The sequence below is a fragment of the Puma concolor genome, chromosome E3 (assembly GCF_028749965.1).
Source record: "Puma concolor isolate L17-30 chromosome E3, mPumCon1.1.hap2, whole genome shotgun sequence".
NCBI lineage: Eukaryota > Metazoa > Chordata > Mammalia > Carnivora > Felidae > Puma > Puma concolor.
Genome location: NC_141682.1, coordinates 25,167,565 through 25,193,162, shown reverse-complemented (window position 1 = coordinate 25,193,162; position 25,598 = coordinate 25,167,565). Strand labels below are relative to the sequence as shown.

The window sequence follows — 25,598 nt, the reverse complement described above, 5'->3', positions numbered from 1 at the left end:
GAGGTCTCACCCCAAGGGGGCCCTCAAGCCTCCCGGAGTGCCCCGAAGTCGATTCTGTAACGAGACATGCCAGCCAGCTTCTGTCCCTGCAGAATTAAACAGGGCTCCTCCTTTATCTCTTCCTCTATGCAACCTCTTCTTCTTCTTTTTTTTTTTTTTTTTTAATGTTTATTATTTATTTTTTGAGAGAGAGAAAGAGCATGAGCAGGGGGTGGGCAGAAAGCGAGGGAGACACAGAATCCGAAGCAGGCTCCAGGCTCTGAGCTGTCAGCACAGAGCCTAACGTGGGGCTCAACCATGAACTGTGAGATCATGACCTGAGCTGAAGTCAGACGCTTAACTGACTGAGCCACCCAGGCACCCCATATGCAACCTCTTCTTGCAGAGAAAGGCCCCACCATGGGCAGAACTGAGGTGTTGCAGCCCCGCAGTGTGTGGCTGACGTGTGTATGCGTAGTCCACAGCCTGGTCTCTTGTGGTTGGTCACCTTAGTCTTCCTGTCTCCCCCGCACCCGACCCCCAGGCCTTCAGCCACTTCACATTTGAGCGTTCCGGGCATCAGCTGATTGTGGTGGACATCCAGGGTGTGGGCGACCTCTACACCGACCCGCAGATCCACACCGAGAAAGGCACTGACTTTGGAGATGGCAACCTAGGTAGGTGGGGAAAGCCAGCCCGTTTCCATGGAGACCACACTTCCTGTTCCCCCACATCTCTCAGCTCTTCCTGCACACGAGGAAACTGGCTGAGGTGGTAGATCGGCCTTTCCAAGATGGTGGGGGTGGAAGCTTGGGACGCCTGAGCCCTGCCACTTCAGTGCCTGCCCTTTCCGTGGTTTTGGTGCCCAGCACTGCCCCGCCCCTGTCACAAAGCAAGGCACTGCTCCAGACTCCCCTGCTCTGCCCGCAGGTGTCCGGGGGATGGCGCTCTTCTTCTACTCTCATGCCTGCAACCGGATTTGCAAGAGCATGGGCCTCGCTGCCTTTGACCTCTCACCAAGAGAGAGGGACACTGTGAATCAGAACACCAAGCTGCTGGTGGGTGCCCAATGAGAGCCTGCTCAGGGGGACCGGGCCCTTCTTCTGCCAGGCAGTGAGCCGCGCTTCTCTGTGATGGCAGTCCAGGCCCTGCAATGCTTACTTGAAGAGTTTCAGGGCCAGAAGGATCTCAGCCCCGTCCGTGGCCCTCATTCCTCCCAGGATCAGTGCACAAAGCCCTTCCGAGTGTCCCCGCTAACCCAGTACCTGGGGTCTGCTTGATTGGACCTATTTTGACCAGAGTGAAGAGCCCAAGTGTGTAGAGATAGTGAGGGAGGTGTGTGGTACATGTATTTGTGTGGCATGTTGATAAATGGCTGGACTAGACCTGGACCTGGCTCTTCGGGCACCTTGCTGTGTCCAGGATAGGCCCCCCGCTTTTACCGTGACCAGATGTAAGAGATTGTCAGGACAGACCAGCTTGGGATTCTGGATGTGTGGCCGCAGGTATGCCCCAGCTCAGGGCTGTAGAGTGTGGTTAACACTTTGGGATTGCTGGCTGGCTTTGAGCTCCTGCACCAGATGCCCCTTCTTAGAAGCCTGTGGGTTAATCCCCCACTGGTTATTTTTAGATTTCCTGCCAGTCCCTAAACAGGCATGTGTGGGGGCCGTTGACCGAAAGGGCCTCAGGGTTTGGGTAAACAGCACGCTCCCGGAAGAGCCCTTCTCTCCCCAGAGGGTTCCTGTGTGACATGGGTGTCCGTTAATTCTCCAGCAATCAGCCAAGACCATCTTGAGGGGGACAGAGGAGAAGTGTGGGAGCCCCCGAGTAAGGACCCTCTCTGGGAGTCGCCCCCCCCTGCTCCTTCGCCTTTCAGAAAACTCTGGAGATGAGAACATGAGTGACGTGACCTTTGACTCTCTCCCTTCTTCCCCGTCTTCGGCCACACCACACAGCCAGAAACTGGACCACCTCCGTGAGTGACGTTTTTGGTCCCTGGTAGTTGTGATTGGAGGGGACAGGCACCAGAAAGAACACAACTAAACTGGCTTTCGCTTATGGTAGGAAATCAGATATGCTAGTCAAAAAGATTCATGGCCCAGATGGTTGTATGAGTGAGTTTGTTTAATAAGTTTTCAAGACCCAAGTCTTCCGAATGCTTCAAAAACAGACCCTGTTTTAGATTACATTTTTTTCAGTGTGTTTCATGAAACTAGCAAAACCTTTACACCAAAATTTCACAAAACAGCAAAAAAAGAAAACTGCATTCCAACCCCACTTATAAATATGCAATACAGAAATTCTAAATAAGGTATTAACAAAAACTGGTAGTGTCTTTGAAAGAATAGTCCGTCATAATCAGATAGTGTTTTTGCAAGCATCTGAGAGTTGTTCAATATTAGGAAATCTGAACGACCTATGAATAGATCAGAGGAGGAAAACGGAATCATTATCCTCAAAGTTAAAGTGATAGAGTTTGCTGATAAAGCGGAGGGGAGGCACGGCTGACTCCAGGGTTTTGATCTGAAAAACTCTAAGGGTGGGGTGGCCATTTATTCAGCTGGGGGACGCTGTAGAGGAACAGAAGAGGAAGATTTTAGTGTCAAATGTCAAGCCTTTTAGACATTTCCACTAGAAGACCTTGGGTATAGTTTGAAGCAGGAGTTGACAGGCTCTCCTTAGAAGGCCAGAGAGTAAATATTTTAGACTTTGGGGACCTATGGCTTCTGCATTAGCAGCGTGAATGTGGCCATCGACAGTATGTAAATGAGTAGGTGTAACTGTGTTCCAAGAAAGACATTAAATTTTCTATTTCATGTACTGTTCACATAAATTACTATTCTTTTAATTTTTCTAACCATTTTAAATGGAAAAACCATTCTTAAAAACCATATAAAAATGGAAACAAGCTGGATTTGGCTGTGGAAGCTCAGGGGAGGAGACAGAGACTGGGAACCACCAGGAAGGAGGTGGTTGGTTGTTAAGCCATCTGAGGCTTCTCTAACTTGTAGCTACTCATTGAGCCCCAGATATACAAATGGCCATTCTTCTTTCACACCTGCTCCTCACTGAAGGCCAACTGTGGCCCAGGCACGTGTGCCTCTAAGCACGTTGCACAAGTTATTTGCATTACAGCCTTGAGGAGGCACGGGGGTGAAGCTACGTGCTTAGGACCCCACAGCCAGCAAGTGGCAGACTGAATAAGTTCTTGAGGAAGAACTGTAGCCCTCCAGGTACTGACAGCTTTCTTCCCCCGTTTTTGCACCATTTGCAAAAAAATTTTTAAAAAGGCCTGGTGACAGGTGCGTTCAGCCCTAGATTGTAGTCAGTCTTTCAGACAGTTTTAATGGTAGAGCCAGTGGGTTATCTCTGTTTTCTCCTGCCCAGATTGGCCTGTGTTCAGTGACCTTGACAACATGGTACCCCGAGACCATGACCATCTGGACAATCACCGGGTAAGTTGGAGAGGGATCTCCTGGTCTGCTCTGGGCACTGCCAGGGGCCACAGGGAAGTGTGGATGACTCTCAGCCTCCTGCCCAGGGCAGTGGTGCCCTCTGAGAAGAGCTGGATCCATTGCAGTTCCCGGAGATGGTAGCAGAAGAGGGAATCCAAATTAGCAACAATGCAACCTTCTGATAAATGCTGAGCAAGCTCAGCCCTGGTGTGGTTTGGCCACACGTGTGTGGACAGCTGTCCTGGGGGGAGGGAGCTGTCCTGGGTTTCAGACGAGTGACTTATAGCACAATCCAGCGTGATGCCCTCAGGTTGGATAAACAGGACAGGTTTCCAACAGCTTCTGGGTGACTCTGCAGAAGCTGAAGGCACTGCATTTGCATTCAGGCAGACATATTACAGTGTCAAAGTAAAAACTCACAGGAATTTTAAAAACAGACTTTGAGAGGTGTCACCTGTGCCTAGACCTCAGGTGCACTTTAACTCGCACCCTGGGATTGCTCCAAAGGTTAAAGTTCACTCTTGACTGCCTTTCAGAGTTTTTGAGTGGAAGGAAAAAAATAAGCGTAAGACTATTTCAAGAGTTTGATAGACACTCTATGCCTCAACAACCCGTGAGGTAGATATTATTTTTGATTCCATTTATAATAGATTTCATTCTGGAATTAGAATACATTGTAGAATTTCAGGGCGCCTGGGTGACTCTGTCGGTTAAGCATCCAACTTCGGCTCAGGTCATGATCTCACGGTCCGTGAGTTTGAGCCCCGCGTCGGGCTCTGTGCTGACCGCTCAGAGCCTGGAGCCTGCTTCGGATTCTGTGTCTCCCTCTCTCTGTGCCCCTCCCCTGCTCACTCTCTGTCTCTCAAAAATAAATTAAAAAAAAAAAAAACTTAAAAAAAATAAAATAAAAGATCCAGGCACACCTGGGTGGCTCAGTCCATTGAGGGTCTGACTCTTGATTTTGGCTCAGGTCATGATCCCAGGGTTGTGGGATCAAAGCCCCGTGTGGCACTCTGCACGGAGTGTGAAGCCTGCTTAAGGTTCTCTTTCTCTCCCCATCTGCCCCTCTCCCCAACTCTCTTTCTTTCTAAAATTAAAATTTTAAATTAAAAAAAATTAAAAGATCTGAAATAACTAAGACCTAATGTTAAGAGCAGACAAAGCCAGGTGACAGGTGCATAGGAGTTCATTTTATTATTCTCTGTTCTTAGAGGTATGTTTGAAATACTAATTAGTAGAACAAAGAAAGAAACAAAAGTGTGAGCCGAATAGTGATGCAGGTGACATGCAGAGATGGCCAGAACTGAACACTGGTAGACAAATGACTGAAGTTAGAGATTCCGAATTGTCCAGAAGAATAAAAAATGTGCCCCAGTTTTGGCAGAGGGCTCCATTGTAGTAAATACTGCACTCAGTGCTACATTTGTGTCCATGGGTCATACGTCATAAACCAGCCTTTGTTTTTCTGCCTGTGAGCCCCTCTTTTTTTTTTTTTTTTTAAACGTTTATTTATTTTTTTTGGGACAGAGAGAGACAGAGCATGAACAGGGGAGGGGCAGAGAGAGAGGGAGACACAGAATCAGAAACAGGCTCCAGGCTCTGAGCCATCCGCCCAGAGCCTGATGCGGGGCTCGAACTCACGGACCGCGAGATCGTGACCTGGCTGAAGTCGGCCGCTTAACCGACTGCGCCACCCAGGCGCCCCTGAGCCCCTCTTTTTAAAAAAAAATTTTTTTTTAATGTTTATTTATTTTTGAGACAGAGACAGAGCATGATCGGGGGAGGGTCAGAGAAAGAGAGACAGAATCTGAAGCAGGCTCCAGGCTCCAAGCTATCAGCACAGAGCCCGATGTGGGGCTCGAACTCACAGACCATGAGATCATGACCTGAGCCAAGGTCGGACACTCAACCGACTGAGCCACCCAGGTGCCCCGAGCCCCTCTTAATAATAGATTGGTCTTCCTGTGGTCCATACTTTCCGTGAGTAACACCTCACTTCTTGCTCATAGCCCTTCATTGTAGGCCCTATCATGAATCCTCATGGATAAGGAAATCGCTGTCCGGGGTCCCAGCTGGCAAGTCACAAAGCTTAGACTTGAGCCCAGGCAATCTGGCTTCAGAGCCCAAGGTCTTCGCCACTACTTTGTACTGTTTCCTTGTCACCCAGTCAGCAATACAGAGGGAAGGGGATGTTACTTGAAGTGATAGGACAAAGGAGAGATAGCAAATGGCTGAGTGTCCAGGAGTAACCACCACTCAGAGGACCACTGAGACCCTAGGGCCATCTTCTCTCCACAGGACTCTGAGAACAGTGGGGACAGCGGATACCCCAGTGAGAAGCGGGGTGAGCTGGATGACCCAGAGCCCCGAGAACATGTAAGGAATTCCCCCCAGGGAAATGAGACCAGAGTGTTCTGTTGCCTCATTGTCCAGGGGGACGGAAGGGTGGGGAGGAATGTGAGTGCGTTGTGAGAACATAATAGGTAAATTGATACCCAAGATCATTTCAGATAAAAATAAAGGCAGGGCAGAAGATAAAACAGGGTTACAGGGACCAGAAAGTTTAGTAAAGGGACAAGTATGGGCGATTACATAAGACTGAAAATGGCAGACAACTCTTATGAGGAAACTGGAATCTAGGGTGCTGGGTAATAGGCTGGAATGGTGTGGGCGGAAGGACGCCGTTCAATGCGTGGTGTTCTGGCCATCCTGGGGAGTGCGCTGGAGGACACTGGTGCGGGTGGCTCAGGCAGTGTCTGCCACTTAGAGGTTTTCCCATGTGCCAGAGTTGAATCTGAGCATCCAAACCAGTCTTGCTGAGAGCCCTTTGGTCTCAGCTTTGTTACTGCGAATAAAGACCTATTATGGGAGCTTTGGTAAGGGGAAGGAGGTTTTCTTGGTACTTACCTGCCACGATCCTGTGCCTTTGAGTCATTTCCATCTGTGCACACAGGGAGGGTGAGAGGAAGGCTGTGGGCACACCAGCACATTGGTCCTGCCTGTTACCCAGCATTCTCTCTTCTTGGCACATGAGTTCCAGCTGCCCCTCCTAGAGGCCAGGCCTGTCCCTTGGGAGCAGGGTCTCCTGGAGGGGGCTGAGCCTGTCCCCTAGGAGGAGAGTCCCCTGGAAGAGGGTCCCCTGGGGAGGAGAGCAGGACCAGTTCTTGGGAACTGCTCTTTGGCTCACTCTACCCTTCACCTCCCTCAGGGCCACTCAAACGGTAACCGGAGGTACGAGTCTGACGAAGACAGCCTGGGCAGCTCCGGACGGGTAATGCTCCCTGAGGCAGACTTGTCATGACCACGTGCTTGCCTTTTCCAGCCCCTGTTTCTCCTCCCTGGTGTCACTGCTGCCTGCCCAGGCGCCTCACACATCAGCTAAGGGAAGATTGTGCAAAGGAGCCAGTCCCCTTGGCAAATACTTTTGAGCCCCTGGACTGGGCGGGACACTGGGGGATCTGCGGAGAGGCATAGACACAAGTAGGATAGCCCACCCTGGAGGGGGGGGCTATAAGGGCCACGGCTCACATGGTAAAGTAATGCCTGTGTATAAGTGCCTCAGAGAATTCATTCATTTACTTATCAACCACCCAGTGAGATAGGCTAATGTTATTCATCCCCATTTTACATACGAGAAAACGGGGCTCTTAAGCAGCTTTCCCCAGGTCACCCAACAAGTGTTTCTAACAAGCATCTTAGAAGCTCATTATCATCAGGCAGATGTGGGAAGACCAATCCTTGGGAACCCTTCCCTAGCTGAACCAGAAACACACGTTGAACCTCTCACCCTCTAGTCTTTGTGAGTCTCCCACTTGCCAGGTCCTTCCTCCTACTGTGGTCACATCTCCTCAAAGCCCATCTGCTCCCCCAGACCGGCCCCCTGTGGCACCTCCTGCGGGAGCCTTTCCCAGTTGCCTCAGCAGGCTTGACTCTTGCTCCGTCCAGAACACAGAGCATTTACCACGTGGTGTTTACCGATGGTGCAAGGTCTCAACACAGTGTAGAGCAGGGTTGTTTAACTGTGGTGCCATTGACATTCTGACATTCTGGGCTGGGCCCTTCTTTGTCGTGGGGGGTGCCCTGTGCATTGCAGGATGCTTAGCGCACATATATGCACGCAGCTGCCTGGCTCGGTCCTGCAGGGACCTTTGGAAGAGGGTGTCTGTAGCTGGAGCATGATGTGTTTTCCAAACCTATTCCCCGAAGCTTCCTGTGGATGCACAGAGGAAAGCGAAGTGGATTTGCTGCAGGGTCTCGAGTCAGACTTTTCTGGCCCATCATGTGGGTCACTGGCCAAGGAGGCAGCTTACGGTCCAACCTCCCCAACCAAATCCTGCTTGATAAACGAGTGGGAAACACTTTGAACTGCTGCAGTCCATTCCACTGGCCTTTGTGTCCTCGTGCTATAATATTCCCTCAGCGCCCGTAAATTGGCAGGATTTGAGGGATTAGAAATGGAGCCGTGTTTGTCCAAGAAAATTTGATACCTTAAGGGTTCGCCCCCTGCATCTTGCCAGCCAGGCTCACGCGGTAGGAGCAACTGACGGCTGGTGGTGGGGCCTGCGTCCCCAGCCCCTCATTCCCTGGCCTGTAAACTTCCATGCCCGGTTCCCTCTCTCAGGTGTGCGTGGACAAGTGGAATCTCCTCAACCCCTCCCGCCTCCACCTGCCCAGACCTTCCGCCGTGGCCCTGGAAGTACAAAGGCTTAACGCTCTGGACCTTGAAAAAAAAATCGGGAAGTCCATTCTGGGGAAGGTACGGTGATGCCCGCTTCAGAGCCCTTTTTCCACTGACCCAGAGCCCAGCTCACGCCTCTGCTCCGCTAATCGCTTCCTCCCGCAGGCTGGCTGGGCGGCCCTGGGTGCTTCTGCCCAGGCAGCTGGGCCAACTGCCAAGTCTGTGTGGTAGGTCCATCTGGCCATGGTGCGCTACCACGAGGGCGGGCGCTTCTGCGAGAAGGACGAGGACTGGGACCGCGAGTCGGCCATCTTCCATCTGGAGCACGCGGCCGACCTGGGCGAGCTGGAGGCCATCGTGGCCCTGGGGCTCATGTGCTCACAGCTGCCCCACCACATCCTGGCCGACGTCTCTCTGAAGGTGAGGGGCGGCAGGGACCCAGTCATGGGTGGGAGGGGGTGCTCAGTCATCGTCCTCTCCATCCTGCAGGTTTGTGCATGCCCCGGAAACTTCTGAGCCCCAGTGTGGGGCCAGGCACTTGCAGGTTAGCTGAAACTGGTAGGACTGGGATGTGCCACTGGGGAACGAGTGCAAGGTGACAGTCATGATTCCAGGCGATTATGACATGGCATGATGGGAAAAACAGAAAGTAGTGGTGGAAGCAGACGGGAAGGGCCCCGAGTGGGTTTCACGGGGTCGGTGAAACGCCTGATGGTGGGTTCCATCTGTATCCTTGGTGGTGAGAACAGAGCCCGATGCCCAGTACATATTCAGTGTACATTTGTGGGACGGATGAATGAGGTGACCTCTGAGTTAGGCCTAAAAGCTGAGTGGGAGTGAGCCAGGCAGAGTGTGGGAGGTGAGCTGTCCAGGCAGAGGGGGCAGAGGTGACAGGATGGTCAGAACTGGAACTTCATTCATTTGCCACTGATGTGAGCAACTTCTTTGCTGAATCAGATAATGGTTTTAAACTACTGAAACACAGGGGCACCTGGGTGGTTTAGTTAGTTGGTTAAGCGTCCAACTCTTGGTTTCAGCTCAGGTCATGATCTCATGGTTCATGGATTCAAGCCCCACACTGGGCTTTGCACTGACAGCGTGGAGTCTGCTTGGGATTCTCTCTCTCTCTCTCTCTCTCTCTCTCTCTCTCTCTCTCTCCCTCTCTCCCCCTCCCTCCCTCCCTCCCTCTCTCTGCCCCTCTCCTGCGCACCCTCTCTCAAAATAAACTTTAAAAAAATACTGAAAAATGTTTCTTCAATTTCCTGTGCTAGTCACAATGTCATGTTTACAGATGTGACACACTTGTAAATTTAATCTGCATTATTAATGTTTTCTCCATCCCTTGCTTTCCATCAAGACCATCGAAAAGAACAATCAAAGTCTGATCTGTAGGTGGGCGCCTGCCTGGCTCAGTCAGAAGAGCATGAGACTCTTGATTTCAGGGTCATGAGTTCAAGCCCTGTATTGGGCATTCAAAGCCCCATGTTGATCGTAGAGCCTACTTAAAAAAAACAAAAAAGAGGGGTGCCTGGGTGGCTCAGTCAGTTGAGCATCCAACTTCTGCTCAGGCCATGATCTCATAGTTGGTGAGTTCAAGCCCCACATCGGGCTCTGTGCTGACAGCTTGGAGCCTGGAGCCTGCTTCAGATTCTGTGTCTCCCTCTCTCTCTCATGCTCTGTGTCTGTCTCTCAAGAACTAAATAAACATTAAAACAATTAAAAAAAAAAAAAACCCTCTGATCTGTACTATTTTCCACTTTCTGTGACGTAAGTGTGACTACGGTGCCATTACCGTAGTCAAATACATCATCACTGAATCTGGATTTGGAAAGAAATGTACGGTATTTCTGTCGTATAGATTCAAGAGACCAGTGGTTCTCAACCAGTCATTCTGCTGTTCCTTCTCCAGGGGACCCTTGACAATGCCTGGAGACACTTTTGGTAGTCAAAATATTGGGGTTGCAACTGGCATCTAGTGCATAGAGGCCAGGATGCTGTTCAACATCCTACCATACAGAGGACAGCCCCCCACAGCAGAGAATTATTTGGTCCAAAATGTCAGTAGTGCAAGGTTGAGAAACCCAGAAATAGACATAAATAATCTGAAGAATATGGACAACAGGACATCATAGTTAAAATAAGTAGAAAGTCATGAGTTTAAAAAAAAAAAAGTCATGAGTTTTGAGTATTTGTTGCCTTTGTTTTTAATATAATTCATTTAATTGTAAGTTTATGTAATTTTTAATAATGACTGTGTTTTACAGTCGGCTTGCAAAATCCCCGATAATTTCATGGTCAGTTCTCCTGAGCCCAGAGAGCCGCCTCCAGCATACTGCTGCCTTTGGCCTGTTCCCCCAGCATCTGCCACAGAGCCTGGCACTCTGTGTCCAGAGAGGACACTCAGAAGGATTTGAGGCCTGAATAAAGTAATCCCAGAGCCCGGCATGAGTGGTGAGGGATCAGGACTGGGGGGGAGGAGATCTTCTTGTGACCTCAGGCTGTTTACACAAACCACACTCTGGCAGCTTTGTAAAGGGATTTACAAGCCATTTCAGATTCCTCTCTCACCTGTAAGCCTCTCAAAGGCCTTTCTCCGGAGGATAGACTCTGGCAGCTTTCCCTAGCAGGAGTGTGGGTGGACGGTTAGGACAGGGCAGGCAGGGAGGAAGTAAGCTGTGTCCCAGCAGGCTTATGGCTGAGCAAAAGAAATGATGGGTGTGTACCCTGAGAAGCCGCTATGTGCCCTAGAAACCCCATCACCCACTTTCTCCACTGCCCCCTCCTTTGGGACTTTTGTTTGTTTTCTTACTAACACATGCATGAATTTAGCACATGTTTTTTGAGAGTCTCCAACACTCTGGGCACCGTCCTAGGTTCCTGCTCTCATGGAGTAAACTTTTCAAATGGAGAAGGATATAGCACAGATCATAATTAACAAAAATCTTTCCAACAGAATTAAAAATAACTAGCCTCTATTGAGCACCTCCCATGCCAGGCATTGTTCTATTGTGCTGAGGAGAAAATACCAGACAAGGTGATTGAGAGTGACCGGAGGGGCTTCTTGTATTAGGACAGAGTTCTGGCTCCAGGGGAGGCTGAGAAACGTAGCCTGTAGCTAGTCAGCCACGTGCTGCCCAAAATATGGTGGAAGACAATGGATATGGAGACAGCTGGTGGTCCCTGCCAGGCTTTTTTTTTTTTTGTTTTTTATTTATTTTGAAAGAGAGAGAGCGTGAGCAGGGGAGGGGCAGAGAGAGAAAGAAAGAATCCCAAACAGGGATTTGTCAGTGCAGAGCCCGTGGTGGGGCTTGATCACAAGAACCCTGAGATCATGACCTGAGCCAAGATCAAGAGGCAGATGCTTGAACAACTGAGCCCCCGAGGTGCCCTCCCCTCCCATACTTCTTGAAGCCTGGTTGTTGAGAAGGGCCTCATGGGCTGATGTGAGGGTTTTGGGTTTGTCTTTGAGTGGGGATAAGAAGCCATGGGCAGCTTTGATAAAGTAATGTGACCTGACCTGGTCTTTAAAAGCATCCCTCCGGCTGCTGCTATGGGATGGATGTTGGGGGAGCAGAATGGAAGCAGGTGGTGCACTGTCGGTGGGAATGTGAAATGGTGCAGCCACTGTAGCCCCTCCAAAGGCTAAGTAGGAGTTAACATGTGACTCGCAATTCCGCTCCTAGCTATCTACCCAGAGAATAAAAACACACATACATCCACGTGAAAACTTGTAACAGATGTTCATAGCAGCATTATTCATTATTCAGCCAAAAGGTGGAAGCAACCCAAACATCCACCAACTGATGAATAAAATGTGATCTGTCCATATGATGGAATATTATTTGCCATATAAAGAACAAAGCACCAACCTATTAAAACCTTTATGTGAAGTTAAGCGAGTCACAGTAGACCACGTACTATATGATTGCATTTATATAAAGTGTCCAGAATAGAGAAATCTCTAGAGACAGGGGGTAGGCTCATGGTTACTTAGGGCTGGGTGGGATGGGGCAACTGGGACGTGACAGTGAAAGGGTATGGTATTTTGGTTTCTTTTTGGGCTGATGAAAATATTCTGAAATTGATAATGGGGATGGTTGCACGTTCTGTGAATGTACTAAAACCCACTGAATTGAGTGCTTTACATGGATGAATTGTATGGTATGTGAAGTATACCTCAATAAAGCTGTTAAAAACTTTTTAAATAACAAGTTTAAAAAAACTTTTTAAAAATAAAAACTTTTTAAAAATGTTTATTTATTATTTTTGAGAGAGAGAGAGAGAGAGAGAGGGAGAGTGAGCAGGGGAGGGGCAGAGAGAGAGGGAGAGACAAAATCCCAAGCAGACACCACACACTGTCAGTGCAAAGCCTGATGCGAGGCTTGAACCCACAAACCGTGACCTGAGCCGAAATCAGGAGTCGGGATGCTTAACTGACTTAGCTACCCAGGCGCCCCAGAATAAAAACTTTTTAAATAATGGAAGCAAGGAGCCCTATTGGAGGCAAGAGATGATGTGGCTGTCTGGAGGAATCAGAGCAGTGAGCAAGAGTGGGCTAAGCTTCCATTCCTCCCTGCCTCATTTCCGTTTCTCTCCCCCTCTTTGGTCTGTATTGACAGGAAACAGAAGAGAATAGAACTAAAGGATTTGATTACTTACTGAAGGCAGCTGAAGCTGGTGACAGACAGTCCATGATCCTGGTGGCTCGGGCTTTTGACACTGGCCAGAACCTCAGCCCAGACAGGTACCGTGGCTGTCGCTCAAGTGGAGCTGGTGGGAACCTGGGCCACAGGCGGGGACTTCCCCCTCAGTATCAGCACAGACCCAGGTTCCAGGCTCAGCTCCCCCGGTCCCAGTCCCCTACTGTGGACAAGTTATTTCACTTGTGGACCGGTGATCTCAGTGTCTTCATTGTGTGAAATGGGGATAATTATATAACCTGCATTCCAGGGTGGTTATGTGAGGGTTCATTGACATGATGCCTGTAATCCTCTCCAAGCCTGGCAGATAAAGCAGGGACATCCCAGCCATTCTGCCAAGAGATTTGCTTTAGGTCCAGAGTGGTTGTCCCTAGATGTTAGGATTATGGGTGACTTTAGTTTCCTCTTTCTACTTTTATTTTTGTGATGTTATTTTTCACTTCTGAGAGGGAGAGCAGGAAAGGAAGGAAGATCCCCTGGAGATTCAGGCCTGGTGTGAGTTTCCAGAGTGGCTCTGAGTCTCCTGAAGGCTCCCCCGCTGCAGGTGCCAGCACTTTCCCAGCTGTCCCTCCGGCTGCGGTGCCAAGACTGGTTTCTGCAGCGGAGGGCAGGAGGTGTGGCCCCGCTTCATCTCATCTCCTTGGCTTAGCCAGTGGGAAGTCCCAGAAGTCCCAACGGTGGAGATCCTTTGAAGGACTTCAACTCGTAATGCGACCCCTTGCTCAGCCTCTGGCTCCCACTGGATTTCAGCTGTTCCTACTGTCCTCAGGGGCCCGTGGCTTTCTGGATGGGAGCAGGGTGGGCACTATGATTATCTAAACCTGCAGGGTTGGAGCAGCCTGGAAGTTTCTTCCTCTTTGGGTCGAGGTCTCATCTTTTCTGGCTTCCTTTAAGGAAGGTCAGGACTGTGGCTGCATCGTGTCAAGCTCTCAGTGTCTAAAATGTCTCCATTTGTGACATCTCACCTCTACTACATATCATGCGTCCACAATTTTATTAGATACCTAGTGTGACAATCACGTCCCCTTCTTTTTCGACTGTACCTTCGTATCTGTGATTTTGAGAGATCTGAGATCTGTGATCTCACTGAGAACAAGAACTGGGGTCTCCTGCATCTCTATAATCCCAGCGCTTAGCGCAGGGCCTGGCTTACTAGTTGTTTGAATAAACGAACCCACACTTCTCTCGGACACAGACAGGGGAGGTGTTTTTAGCCCCATTGTACAGATGAATAAACTGTAGTTCTGAGAAGTGAAGGGACTTGGCCAAGGTCAGGTAGCTAGTAAGTGGCAGAGCCAAATCTTGGGACTTGTCCCCTCTCCTCCAATGTACTGTGTACTGGCTTGCTTCTCAGATTCAGAACTATACTGGCATAGAGAGAGGTGGAAGAAAAAAAGAAAGAAAAAGAAAGAAAAGAAAGGAAGGAAGGAAGGAAGGAAGGAAAGAGGGAGGAAGAAAGAGGGAGGGAGGAAGGAAGAAAGAAAGAAAGAAAAAAAAGAAAGAAGGAAGGAAGGGAAGGAAGGAAGGAAAGAGGGAGGAAGAAAGAAAGGGAGGGAGGAAGGAAGAAAGAAAGAAAAGAAAGAAAAAAAAGGAAGGAAGGGAAGGAAGGAAAGAGGGAGGAAGAAAAAGAAAGAAAAGAAAGAAAGAAAGAAAGAAAGAGAAAGAAAGAAAGAAAGAAAGAAAGAAGAAAAGAAAAGAAAAGAAAGAGGGGAGGGGAGACAAAGAAAAAGGCAAAGACAAGACATGCTTATGTCAGGTCAAATGCCAATGTATATGGTGCCCATTGATTGCATGGTGGGAGGGAGCTGGAGCTGGGCATTGAATATTTGTATCTGAGGTCCTTAAGAAATCTTTGTGTGTTTTCTCTTTATGCCTTTTATTTACTTTTTATCTGAGATGACAGTTGTTTTGATTTGTAAGAATTTAAAACACTTTTTTTTCATGTTTATGAATTTTTGAGGGACAGAGACAGAGTGGGAGTGGGGGAGGGGCAGAGAGACAAGGAGACACAGAATTCGAAACAGACTCCATCCAGGCTCTGAACTGTCGACACAGAGCCCGACACAGGGCTTGAACTCACGACGTGTGAGATTGTAACCTGAGCCGAAGTCAGACACTTAACCAACTGAGCCACCCAGGTGTCCCTGATTTGTAAGAATTTTTTAACATTAAGGCTATCAACTCTGAGGCATATGCTTCTTTTTTAAAAAATTATTTTTGAAGATGGCTGTCATCAGCGTGAGGGAGGGGGATGGCACATGTTCTACACAGTATGACCATTGTTACTGGGTTTGGGGCAACTGGTTTTTAATATTTATGTAGTTAAATCTGTCAACATTTGCTTTTATAGCTTCTGCCATAGTCATTTTCTTATTCTTCTTCCTCATTCCAAGTTCCAGCCTCTTCCATTCAGAGACTATTAATTAAGGGCCAGCTCTGGGTAAGGCAGGGCCCCATATAGGCCCACATTTACATGTAAGGGGTTTCAACTTTCTCAGAAGTTACCATTTATTTTTTTTAATGTTTGTTTATTTTGAGAGGGAGAGAGAGAGCTCGCACAAGAGAGTGTGAGTGGAGGAGGGGTGGAGAGAGGGAGAGAGAGAGAATCCCATGCAGGCTCCATGCTATCAGTACAGAGCCCAACACAGGACTCAAACTCACGAACCGTGAGATTATGACCTGACCTGAAATCAAGAGCCAGACACTTAACCGACTGAGCCGCCCAGGCGCCCCAGAAGTTGCCATTTAATATGGGAAGGAAAATCATTGGCGATTCCAAGGCAAGGTGGGCACCCTAATCTCGGGGTGTAGGGTGTGGTGGGAGGCGGGCAGGGAGAGATTAGGCCTGTCCTCCTCTTTCCTGTTTAATGCTTTTGGGGCAGTTCTGCTTTGCCCTTCTGGACCAGGGAGGGTCAAAGCTGAGAAGGGTGAGATGATGTAGTTTAGTGGCCTCAGTCCACTGTTCAAACCCTAGTTTGTCAGGTCACCAAGAATTTTCAAATGATTTCCCCTTTTTATGAAATAAAATGGAATCAGTGTTATCTCCTGAACGCCATCCCAGCCAGCCACTTGCTTACGTTTATTCATTCAACAGACATTTAGGAAGGCTGAGCTATTTGCCGAGCCCTGGGAATGCCGCAGCGGACACAACCAAGTCCCTGCCTTCTTGGAGCTTGTGTTTTAGCCAAGGGAAGCCATAATAAGCAACTGAATAAGTCAACAAGAGAATTACGGGATTATATGATCGAGGTCATCGTAGGAAATAGAGTGTTTGGGATGGTGTCTCCCAAGAGGTGACGTATGAGCTGAGGTTGGGTGGATGAGGAGCCAGGCATGGAAGGACTTGAAGAAAGAGCGCTCAAGCGGAGGGAGCAGCGGGGGCAGAGGCCAAACAGCAGACAGAGTCTGGCACGTTCTGGGAAGAGAAAGTGGCTCAGCCCGTCTGGCATGGGGGAGGTTAATGGGCTCTAAGATAGGGGTGGAGCCAGGTCGGGTAGGGCCTCAGAGGAGAGGCCAGCCAGTCATTGGAGCTGTTATTCCTGTCACATTTCACGAGACCCAAACTTTCTTATCTGCGTCTTTCTTTGCTCTTTCCTGATATGCTATAAATAGTTACTCACATGCTTCCTATTGTGCAGTTAGTACACCCCAAGAAAGAGCCCGCTGCCCTGTTTGCTTTGTATTTTATGTTGTTCAGATTTGGTTGGAACCCATGTATGCCCTTGGTGGCTTGGCCTTTCGTAGTAGGCAGAAAGAGTTGAGGGTGGAGGAGCAGAGCCAGAGAAAAGCCAGCTATTCTGGGGAGAGCCCTGAGTTGTGCTGGAGGAGCGCCAGAGCTGGCCAGCACAGGCAGAGGATAAGATGCGGCTGAGTGACTGCTGTTAGCTTGGATGGTTCTGGAGGCCTTGAGAAAGGGTCCTCCACCCACCGCCTCTCCTACTCAAGTCATAGAGCAGATTGGCTGGGTACCAGCTGCTGCTAATGCTAGCCCGTAGTGTGATTCTGTACAAACTAGGAAAATGCCCCCTTCCTCAAGATACGCTACGTCATCTGTTGGAAATTGTGTAATACATATACCAATTTTTAAAAATGTTTATTTATTTATTTTGAGAGAGAATATACCATGGAGGTGAGTGGGGGAGGGGCTGAGAGAGAGACAGAGACAGAGAGAGAGAGAGAGAGAGAGAGAGAGAGAGAGAATCCCAAGCAGGCTCCTTGCTGTCAGCAAAGAGCCCAACTCGGGGCTTGATCATGACCTGAGCCATATCAAGAGTCAGATGCTTAACCAACTGAGCCACCCAGGTATCCTGGGTAATATACCAATTTTGCTAGGGAAAGTTACTTGACTACTGTCTTAATATCTAAACCTACAGTGTGAATGACACCCCTTAGACGTGGTAGCACTGGGTACCACGGGTCATGAGTCATAGGTGGTGGCCCCACTGGGATCCCTGACTTGCCTCTCCTGCTGATGGGTTTCCTCCCTCTGCCCATTGCCATGGTAACCTCCAACTTTTCCTTTGTATCTCCTGGAAGGTCCCGAGACTGGCCAGAGGCTCTGCGCTGGTACAACACTGCGCTGGAGATGACAGACTGTGATGAGGGCGGGGAGTATGATGGGATGCAAGATGAGCCTCGATACACGCTGCTGGCCAGGGAGGCCGAGATGCTGTTTACCGGCGGCTGTGGGCTGGAGAAGGACCCGCAGAGATCAGGTAGGGCCTGGCTGACCTGCCCCTGGTATGGAACAGGGAGGGACATAATTCCTGTCTCAGTGGGAATTATGGCAAAGGCAAGACTGAATCTCTTCTTTTTTTTTTTTTTTTTTTCAGTTTTTATTTACTTGGAGAGAAAGAGAGTGAGGGGAGGGGGGAGGGGGGAAGGGCAGAGGGAGAAGGAGAGAGAGAATCCCAAGCTGTCAGCGCAGAGCCTGACTCAGGATTCGATCCCATGGATCCCGAGATCATGACCTGAGCCGGAATCAAGAATCAGACACTTAACCAACTGAGCCAACCAGGTGCCCTAAGTCTCTTCTTTCACTGGAGGGGAGAAAGAGACATACCAGCCCTGCGTGACAGGCTGGATACCCATATGGTGCTGGTTTAGGAGGGGGCTTTATGGAGCTGGGATGCAAATGAACATTTTTATTTTAATGGTTATATATTAGGAGTTTGGTATTTTTGCAATTTTAAAAATTGAACTGACATTTTCATTACACAACAGTCACCATTTTAAAGTGCATGGGTCAGTGGTTTTTAGTATATTCATCATGTTGTGCAACCATCACCACTATCTAATTCCAGAACATTTTCAGTACACCAAAAAGAAACCTGGTACTGGTTAGCAGTCAGTCCCTATTTCCCCCTTCCTCTGTCCCTGGCTACTACTAACCTATTCTCTGTCTTTATGGATTTACCTGTTCTGGATGTTTCACATCAATGTAATCATACAATATGTGGTCTTTTGTGTCTAGCTTCTTTCACTTAGCATCTTGTTTTGAAGGTTCATCCATATTGTAGCAGGTATCAGTACGTCATTCCTTTTTATTACCAAATAATATCCCATTGTATAGATACACCACATTTTGTTTATACATTCATCAGTTGATGTGCACACTATATATATATTTTTTTTCTGTTACATAATAAGCATACTGAACTCCTGATTTCATAGGATGAGCCTATATTTAACAGTTTAAAGTTTTTTTAAGGTGTGTGAAAAAAAAAACGAAGCCAATAAGGGGTACGTGGGTAGCTCAGCTGGTTAGGCCTCTGGCTCTTGATTTCAGCTCAGGTCATGATCTCACCAGTTGTGGGTTCAAGCCCCACATTGGCCCCTGCTCTGACAGCATGGAGCCTGCTTGGGGTTCTTTCTCTCCCTCTCTCTCTGCCCCTTCCTGTTCTGTCCGTCTTTCTCTCTCTCTCTCTCTCTCTCTCTCTCTCAAAATAAATAAACTTTAAAGAAAAAAACTAAGCAAATAATAATGCAACTCTAAAATCCCTTATTTGAAATTTCTAAATCCAAAAAACTCTGAAAACCAAGTGTTTTTGTACACTTTGCACAAATTTTCTTGGAAGCAAAAACCTCTCCAGAACTGACATGAAACTGTTAATAATCTTTATTTCTTCTATTTATTTCTTCCACTTTCATGCATTCCCTAATTAGGCCTGTAAAAATCCTCACCCCGATTCTCATTGGATCAAATGGAATCACCCCCTCACCCTTAAGCGAATCACTGAGCTCATTGAGATGGTTTACTCTGATTGGCTGTGCCTAAGTCTGGATGTCTGATTGGCTATGTTTAAGTCCCTAAGGCGGTGGGAATTGGGAGAGTGTTCTGATTGGCTAGGCTTGAATCACCTGCCCACTCAGGTCAGGAAGAAGTCATTTGGGTTCTTAAAGAAATCTTAGGGTACTGTTCCCCGGGAGGGGTCTGGGTCATAGGGCTGGCAAAAACAACAGGTGGTTCACCTCTTGTGCCCCACTTTGCTCTCCTTCAGGTGACTTGTACACACAGGCAGCCGAGGCAGCGATGGAAGCCATGAAGGGCCGGCTGGCCAACCAGTACTACCAGAAGGCGGAGGAAGCCTGGGCCCAGATGGAGGAATAGCTTGCCAGGAAAATCACTGCCGTCCAGTCCCAAGCCAAAGGGCTAAGCGCAGGGAGGGGAGGGGGAAGACTTATCATTTATGGGTTTTTTTTGGCGGGGGTAAGGGGCAAGTATTTTTAGTGTATTTTAAATCAACTTTTGTATTTCATTTTTTGACTCTTGAACGTGTCTTTGCTATTAGCAGAGACACTACAGCTGTCCCTTAGGGCAGCATCTTGGGGAGTGGGGATCGAGAAAGCAGCCTAATGAACCAACATATCGTTTTGAGCTGCTTCTTCTGTTTTTTCTTTTTGGGTCATGAGATGTAAGAAAGTGCTTTTTGCTGCCATTAATGAAAACTGTTAGGGCTTTGGGCTTTGCTCACCAGCTTTTTCATGCTGTACTGAAATGAAATCTTGGGCCCACAGAATTTGTTTCCTGAGTTGTGATGGGGAGGGTAGAGCTGCACATTAACTTTTCCCAGGGTGTATCTTATCATGACTTAGTGCAAAGCCTTATTTCAGAGCATTTGGATGCATGCATGGCATTGTTCTGTGGATTTAAGATTGCACAGTATCAGGCCCCCTTCTGCTGTGGGCGAAGGCCTGCACGCTGGTTGTTGGCTTATCTTTTAATTTCCTTCCTGAATGCAACTGATTTTCTGGAATACAAATTCCATTTTTCAGCATGCTTTCTAGAGTGGGCCTTATAAAACAGGTTTGATTTTTGTATGCACACATTTACTACCTCTAACTTCTCCATCGGCTAGTGTGGGAGAGGGTGCGCCTCAAACCTTTTACATGTAAGGTCAGCAATTTGGAACCGGAGCCTTTCCTCCAAGCAGATATATACTCCGCATCTCAGTGGCAGCATCCACAGTGTACCTGAAGTATCCGTGTACAGTGTTCCTCTGTGTTTTCTTAGCATCTGACGTTTATATGTAGAATCTGTTCCCCAGGCCCTCTCTTTGGTATTTTCTGCTTGAAACTGGGCTCATTTTCTTGTAAATTGCAGCCGTACTATTTCAGCCGCAGCCCCTTGAGATTTATCTCCGATATTTGAGAATGAGAGGGCAAGAACTATAAACACTCATTAATTCCAGTAGTTTCCCCAGGGCGAGGCTGTGGCTCTCTGTCTTTAATGAGCTTTCCCTTTAAAAGGAGTAAGATTTAATATTGGTATGATTTCAGTTGGTGTATCAAATAGCAAAGAAAACACACTGCTTTGATCAAACCCAAGTGCTAAAGCAGCCTCTCTCCCTTTGTTTAAAAAGGGAAACATAAAAATAAAAAAACAGAATGTGACATACAAACCATTCTTATCTGTCCATTGAAACAAGTCTTTCAACACAGTACTGTTAAGTGCTGTGGGGTTGTGAACCTCTGCAGCTGTTGGGTTCCAAAGTTCAGAGTGTGCCCTAAGGGAAAAAATCAAGCAGATTCAGGATGACCCTTGGAAAAATCCTTTAGACTACCTGTAAATTCCAGTATCCCTCATGTGTATGGATACACCACAACCAGCTTCCTTTACAAGTTAGGAGTATTCACCCTTTTTTCATTTGCACCAGACCAAGAAGTTGGCTTGCGTTAGGTTTTTTGTTTGTGTGTTTTAAACCAGTGTGTAGAGTTAAATTGCATGTGGTAAATGTTAAGTGGAAAGCAACTTTATTGTGACTTGTCTCTTACCTCTGTTAAACAGCCAGATAGTAAATACTTTAGGCTTTGTAGGTCATATGATCTCTGTTGTAACTACTCAGCCCTGCTGTAGTGAAGAAACACCCATGAGCAGTACCTAAATGAATGAGCTTGGCTGATGTTCCAAGAAAACTTTATTTACAAAAACAGCCTGCCTGGGCAGTAGTTTGCCGACTCTGGCACTAATCCTTGACTAAGAGTTATATAGTATGCCCTGAAGGTAAAAGCTATCTCAACTTTCCAACTTTGAGTGCTTAAAAACACAGGTTGTTGGCACAGAATAGGCCCCAGTAAATGTGTGAGCAAATGGAGAGTCAGCCCTAGTCACAGCACCTGATCTGTGGCTCTGATTCTTCCAACCAGTTAATGATTTGTCATCTGAATTGGCTTGAACTGTCACTCCTCCGCTTCCACCCACCCACCTCCATGGCCTTAACTCAGCCAGCTTCTCTTCCAAAAGGCTGGATGTATAGCTAAGCATATGCTTATTAAGGACTGGGGAGAGTAACATGATCTGCAAGATGCTGAGATCCTTCTGGGCCAGTAGGAGGACTTATTCCACATTTAAAACCTGGTTTTGTGCCTTCTAAAGCTGGTTAAGGGCTTTTTTTTTTCCCCTCACAAATTCTGGGCATGCAAAAACAAAAGACAACCCCAGTACATTCCAGCCCAATTGGGAAGTCATCAGAGAGCATCTTGAAGTGCAAGAAGCGGTTGAATGTCCAGGAGATTAACAGTCTGTGATGTAATCCCATATCTCTAACCGTAGATGGAGAAACCAAGGTTCCAAAAGGTAGGCTCTCACAGTGGACCCAGCTCATTAGTAGCTAGCTGCAGCTAGGATTTGAAAGCTGCTGTTACTTAGAGGATCCTGGGAATGAAATTTAAAATTAGACTAGAATGTAATATCCCTTCAGTTTTGCTGTAGGTTGTTTGTTTGTTTTTTTAAGCAGGCTTTATGGATGTAAGAAGGAAAAAAAAAAAAAATGCCACACCCCAGTGCATCTGAATATCCCTTCCCTTCCCCTCACCTGAGGCACTGTGGAAATTTATCATCAAATGCAAACGTGGGGATCCAAGCCAGGTAAATTACCTTTGTTCCTATTTCAGTGATTTCTTTTCCTTTCATCCCAGCACATTTGTCTGCAGTACTAGACATGATTTACAAATCAAATGTTTACAAAGGTACATGCAGCTTGTGTGGGGGGAAAGGAGACAAAACATGCATAATCTCTGCGTGGATTTGTCCCTGTTACTCATGTTTCTAGTCTCAAGGTAACTATTTAACCTAGCAAAGGTAGACACTGGGTAGGATCTAAAGAAGTGGCTTGTGTCATCAATTTACTTTTGCATATGTATTAAGTTCCATTTTGTCTGTTCAAATAAAGTGGTTTCTTTCTTTCCGGTCTCAAATTCAAATGTCTCCTAGTAACAAGGAATGCAGTGGCTGCCTGGAGGGCTCAGGCCCCATCTCAAAGGAGCAGCTGTGATTCAGCTCCAAATGATGGTCACCATGGGAAGTGTGGGCCCAATGTCGCCCCATTTTCCAATTTTTCTATGGCTGCTGAAATTGGATTTGTTAATGCAAGGTCTCCTAATTTTTAATATTTCTAATAAATTCTAATTTTCTAAAAAAATGTGTCTAGATTTTAGATTTGGCCCATATGTTGTCCTTTTGCTTTAAAGTATGTGAACCTGGTTTTTTTTTTTTTTTCCTGATTTTTCTTATCCATAAAACAGAAAGAATAATCTTTACATTTCAGAGTGATCATTAGCCTCAGAGGAGATAATGCATGTTAAAGATGCTATGTGATCCAAAACTTAAGACAATCTTGGTCACTGGTAGGATCATTTGGTTTCAAACTAATGTGTTTTTAACTTTAAGAAATTTGAACTGGGGCGCCTGGGTGGCTCAATCGGTTAAGCGTCCAACTTCGGCTCAGGTCATGATTTCACGGTTCATGAGTTCAGGCCCCACTCTGAATTCAGGCTCATGAGTTCAGGCTCTGTGCTGACAGCTCAGTGCCTGGAGCCTGCTTCTGATTCTGTGTCTCCCTCCCCTCAGCTCCTCCCCTGCTCACACTCTGTCTCTCTCTCAAAAATAAATAAAGATTAAAAAAAAAAAATTAAAAAAACCCTGAACTCATGCCTAGTAGATTGAAGTCACACACTTAGGTCCATTTGTTCCTGAGTCCCCACTAAAATGACAGGAAAGAGATTTTCCTTTTTTTTTTTTTTTTTTTTTTTAATTTTATTTTTCAAAAATGTTTTATTTATTTTGAGAGAGAGTGGAAGTGGGGAAGGGGCAGAGGGCAGAGAGAGGAGGACTGAGGATTCAAAGCAGGCTCCGTGCTGACAGCAGTGAGCCCCATGTGGGGCTGGAATCCACAAACTGGGAGATCATGACTTGAGCCAAAGTCAGACGCTCAACCAACTGAGCCACCCAGACGCCCCAGGAAAGGGATTTTTTTTAATGGCATAAGCCAATGAGTCTGGAAAGCAAAGGGACTGTAATTGAATTAGCGTGTAGAACCCTGCTGCCCCCAAGGGCTGAGAAATTGGCACCAGGAACCTCTGGAAGGGGCAAGGGGAAATAAAATGGGGCTAAAATAGAAGGTCAGTTGGAAGACTTAAAGTATCAAACCGCTAGACCAGCTCACCTCCCCTGTGTGGCCAACCAGCTGCCTGTCTGTCACCCTGCAGAGGCCTGGGATGCCAGGTGTGGTAGCGTCTGGTTCTCTACAGAAAAGAGGGTTAAGTGGAAGTTTCCATATTGGAGGTAGGAGCTTCACTAGCCACCTTTCCCCCTCTATGCTCCCAGGCACTGGCCACCTGACTGACACTCCTGGCAGAAGGCAGGCCATTGGAGAAATCTCTACGGAATCTGAGATGAACTACTCCTAGGTACTGCTCCTAATGAAGCAGGCTAGAGGGGAGCACCTCGTGGGAGAGGCCACAGCCACCAGGCCCCATCCACATCCATAGGAATTCCCAAACTATTCAGCCAGCCAAAGATCCATATGTAAGGATCCATAAGCATTTCATACAAAAGACACCAGAACAAACCAACAGAAGAAACCATCTTGGAGGAAACAACATGCAGGAAGAAGGAAACCTTAAGAAACAAAAAACTATTATTCATTTCCTTAGATAAGATATTGCAGGGGCGCCTGGCTGCCTCAGTCAGTGGAGTACATGTGACTCTTAATCAGGGTTGTGGGTTTGAGGCCTGCGTTGGGTGTAGAGATTACTTAAAATCTTGAAAAGAAAAAGATAATTGCATCCACAAAAAGAACAGGTGCACTTCTAAAAATTCACACAATAGGAGAACCTGGGTGGCTCAGTCAGTTAAGCATCTGACTTCGGCTCAGGTCATGATCTCATGGTTCACAAGTTCAAGCCCCATGTGGGGCTCTGCTGACAGCTCAGTGCCTGGAATCTGCTTTGGATTCTGTTCTCCCCCTCTCTCTGCCACTCCCCCACTTGTACTCTGTCTCTCAAAAATGAATAAACATTACAAAAATAAGAATTCACACAACTAAAGAGCTCTTGTAAATTAAGTATACTCTTACAGAAATTAGTAACTTAATAAAAATTGTAAAATAATGGACATCTCCCAAGAAGTGGAACAAAAAGGATGGAAAAAGTGAGAAAATACTAGAAGTCAGAGGAACAAAGTGAGCTGTACAACTGTTTTACAATGGAACATTTAAAATTGTCATCACTTTTGCTTTGTGGAGAAATTAGCTAAGGACAGCCCAAGATTGTATGTGTGTAGTTTTTTGTTTCCTTTTTAAGATTTTTAAGTAATCTCTACACCCAACATAGGGCTCAAACTCAACCCCATGATCCAGAATTACATGCTATACTGACTGAGCCAGCCAGGTGCCCCTGTGTGTATACTTTTTTAATGATCTTTTCCTTGACCATTTAAAATTTGGGATCAGAATTCTAAGACCTTAATTTCATAGATGAGATTTTCAAATAGGCTTTTAATAGAAATTGAACTTGCATCTAGATATAGTTGTCACTTTTACTAAATTATATTTGCCACGTGTTGATTCAAATTTAAAGAAGAGGGGTGCCTGGGTGGCTCAGTTGGTTAAGCATCCAGCTTTGGCTTAGGTCATGATCTCATGGTCCATGAGTTCGAGCTCTGTGTGGAGCTCTGTGCTGGAGCCTGCTTTGGGTTCTGTGTCTTCCTCTCTCTCTGCCCTTCCCCCCCCCCCCCCCCACGTACTGTCTGTCTCTCAAAAATGAATAAACATTAAAAAATAATAACAATAAAATAAAATTTAAAGAAGTGAGGGGTGCCTAGGTGGCTCAGTTGGTTAAGCATTGGACTCTTGATTTCAGCTCATGTCGTGATTTCACTGTTTGTGAATTTGACCCCAGTTGGGCTCTGTGCTGATGGTGTGGAGCCTGCTTAGGATTCTCACCTTCTCCCTCTCTCTTTGTCCTGCTCGCATGTGCTCTTTGTCTCTCTCTCTCTCTCTCAAAAGA

The 25,598-nt window shown here is 47.1% G+C and overlaps 1 protein-coding gene across 1 annotated transcript in view; it reads left to right on the top strand.

Annotated features, from left to right (window-relative positions):
- Nucleotides 1-22,496, top strand: part of EEF2K (eukaryotic elongation factor 2 kinase) — a 64,016-nt gene extending 41,520 nt beyond the window's left edge. Inside the window, exons 8-18 of the mRNA XM_086692803.1 lie at nt 524-656; nt 910-1,037; nt 1,753-1,954; nt 3,367-3,434; nt 5,733-5,810; nt 6,643-6,705; nt 8,056-8,190; nt 8,344-8,532; nt 12,732-12,856; nt 17,349-17,527; nt 19,313-22,496. Of these exons, the coding sequence (XP_086548929.1) occupies nt 524-656; nt 910-1,037; nt 1,753-1,954; nt 3,367-3,434; nt 5,733-5,810; nt 6,643-6,705; nt 8,056-8,190; nt 8,344-8,532; nt 12,732-12,856; nt 17,349-17,527; nt 19,313-19,422 (1,410 nt within the window). The 3' untranslated portion in view covers nt 19,423-22,496. The remainder of the gene's footprint in view (nt 1-523; nt 657-909; nt 1,038-1,752; nt 1,955-3,366; nt 3,435-5,732; nt 5,811-6,642; nt 6,706-8,055; nt 8,191-8,343; nt 8,533-12,731; nt 12,857-17,348; nt 17,528-19,312) is intronic.
- Nucleotides 22,497-25,598: the final 3,102 nt, after the last annotated feature.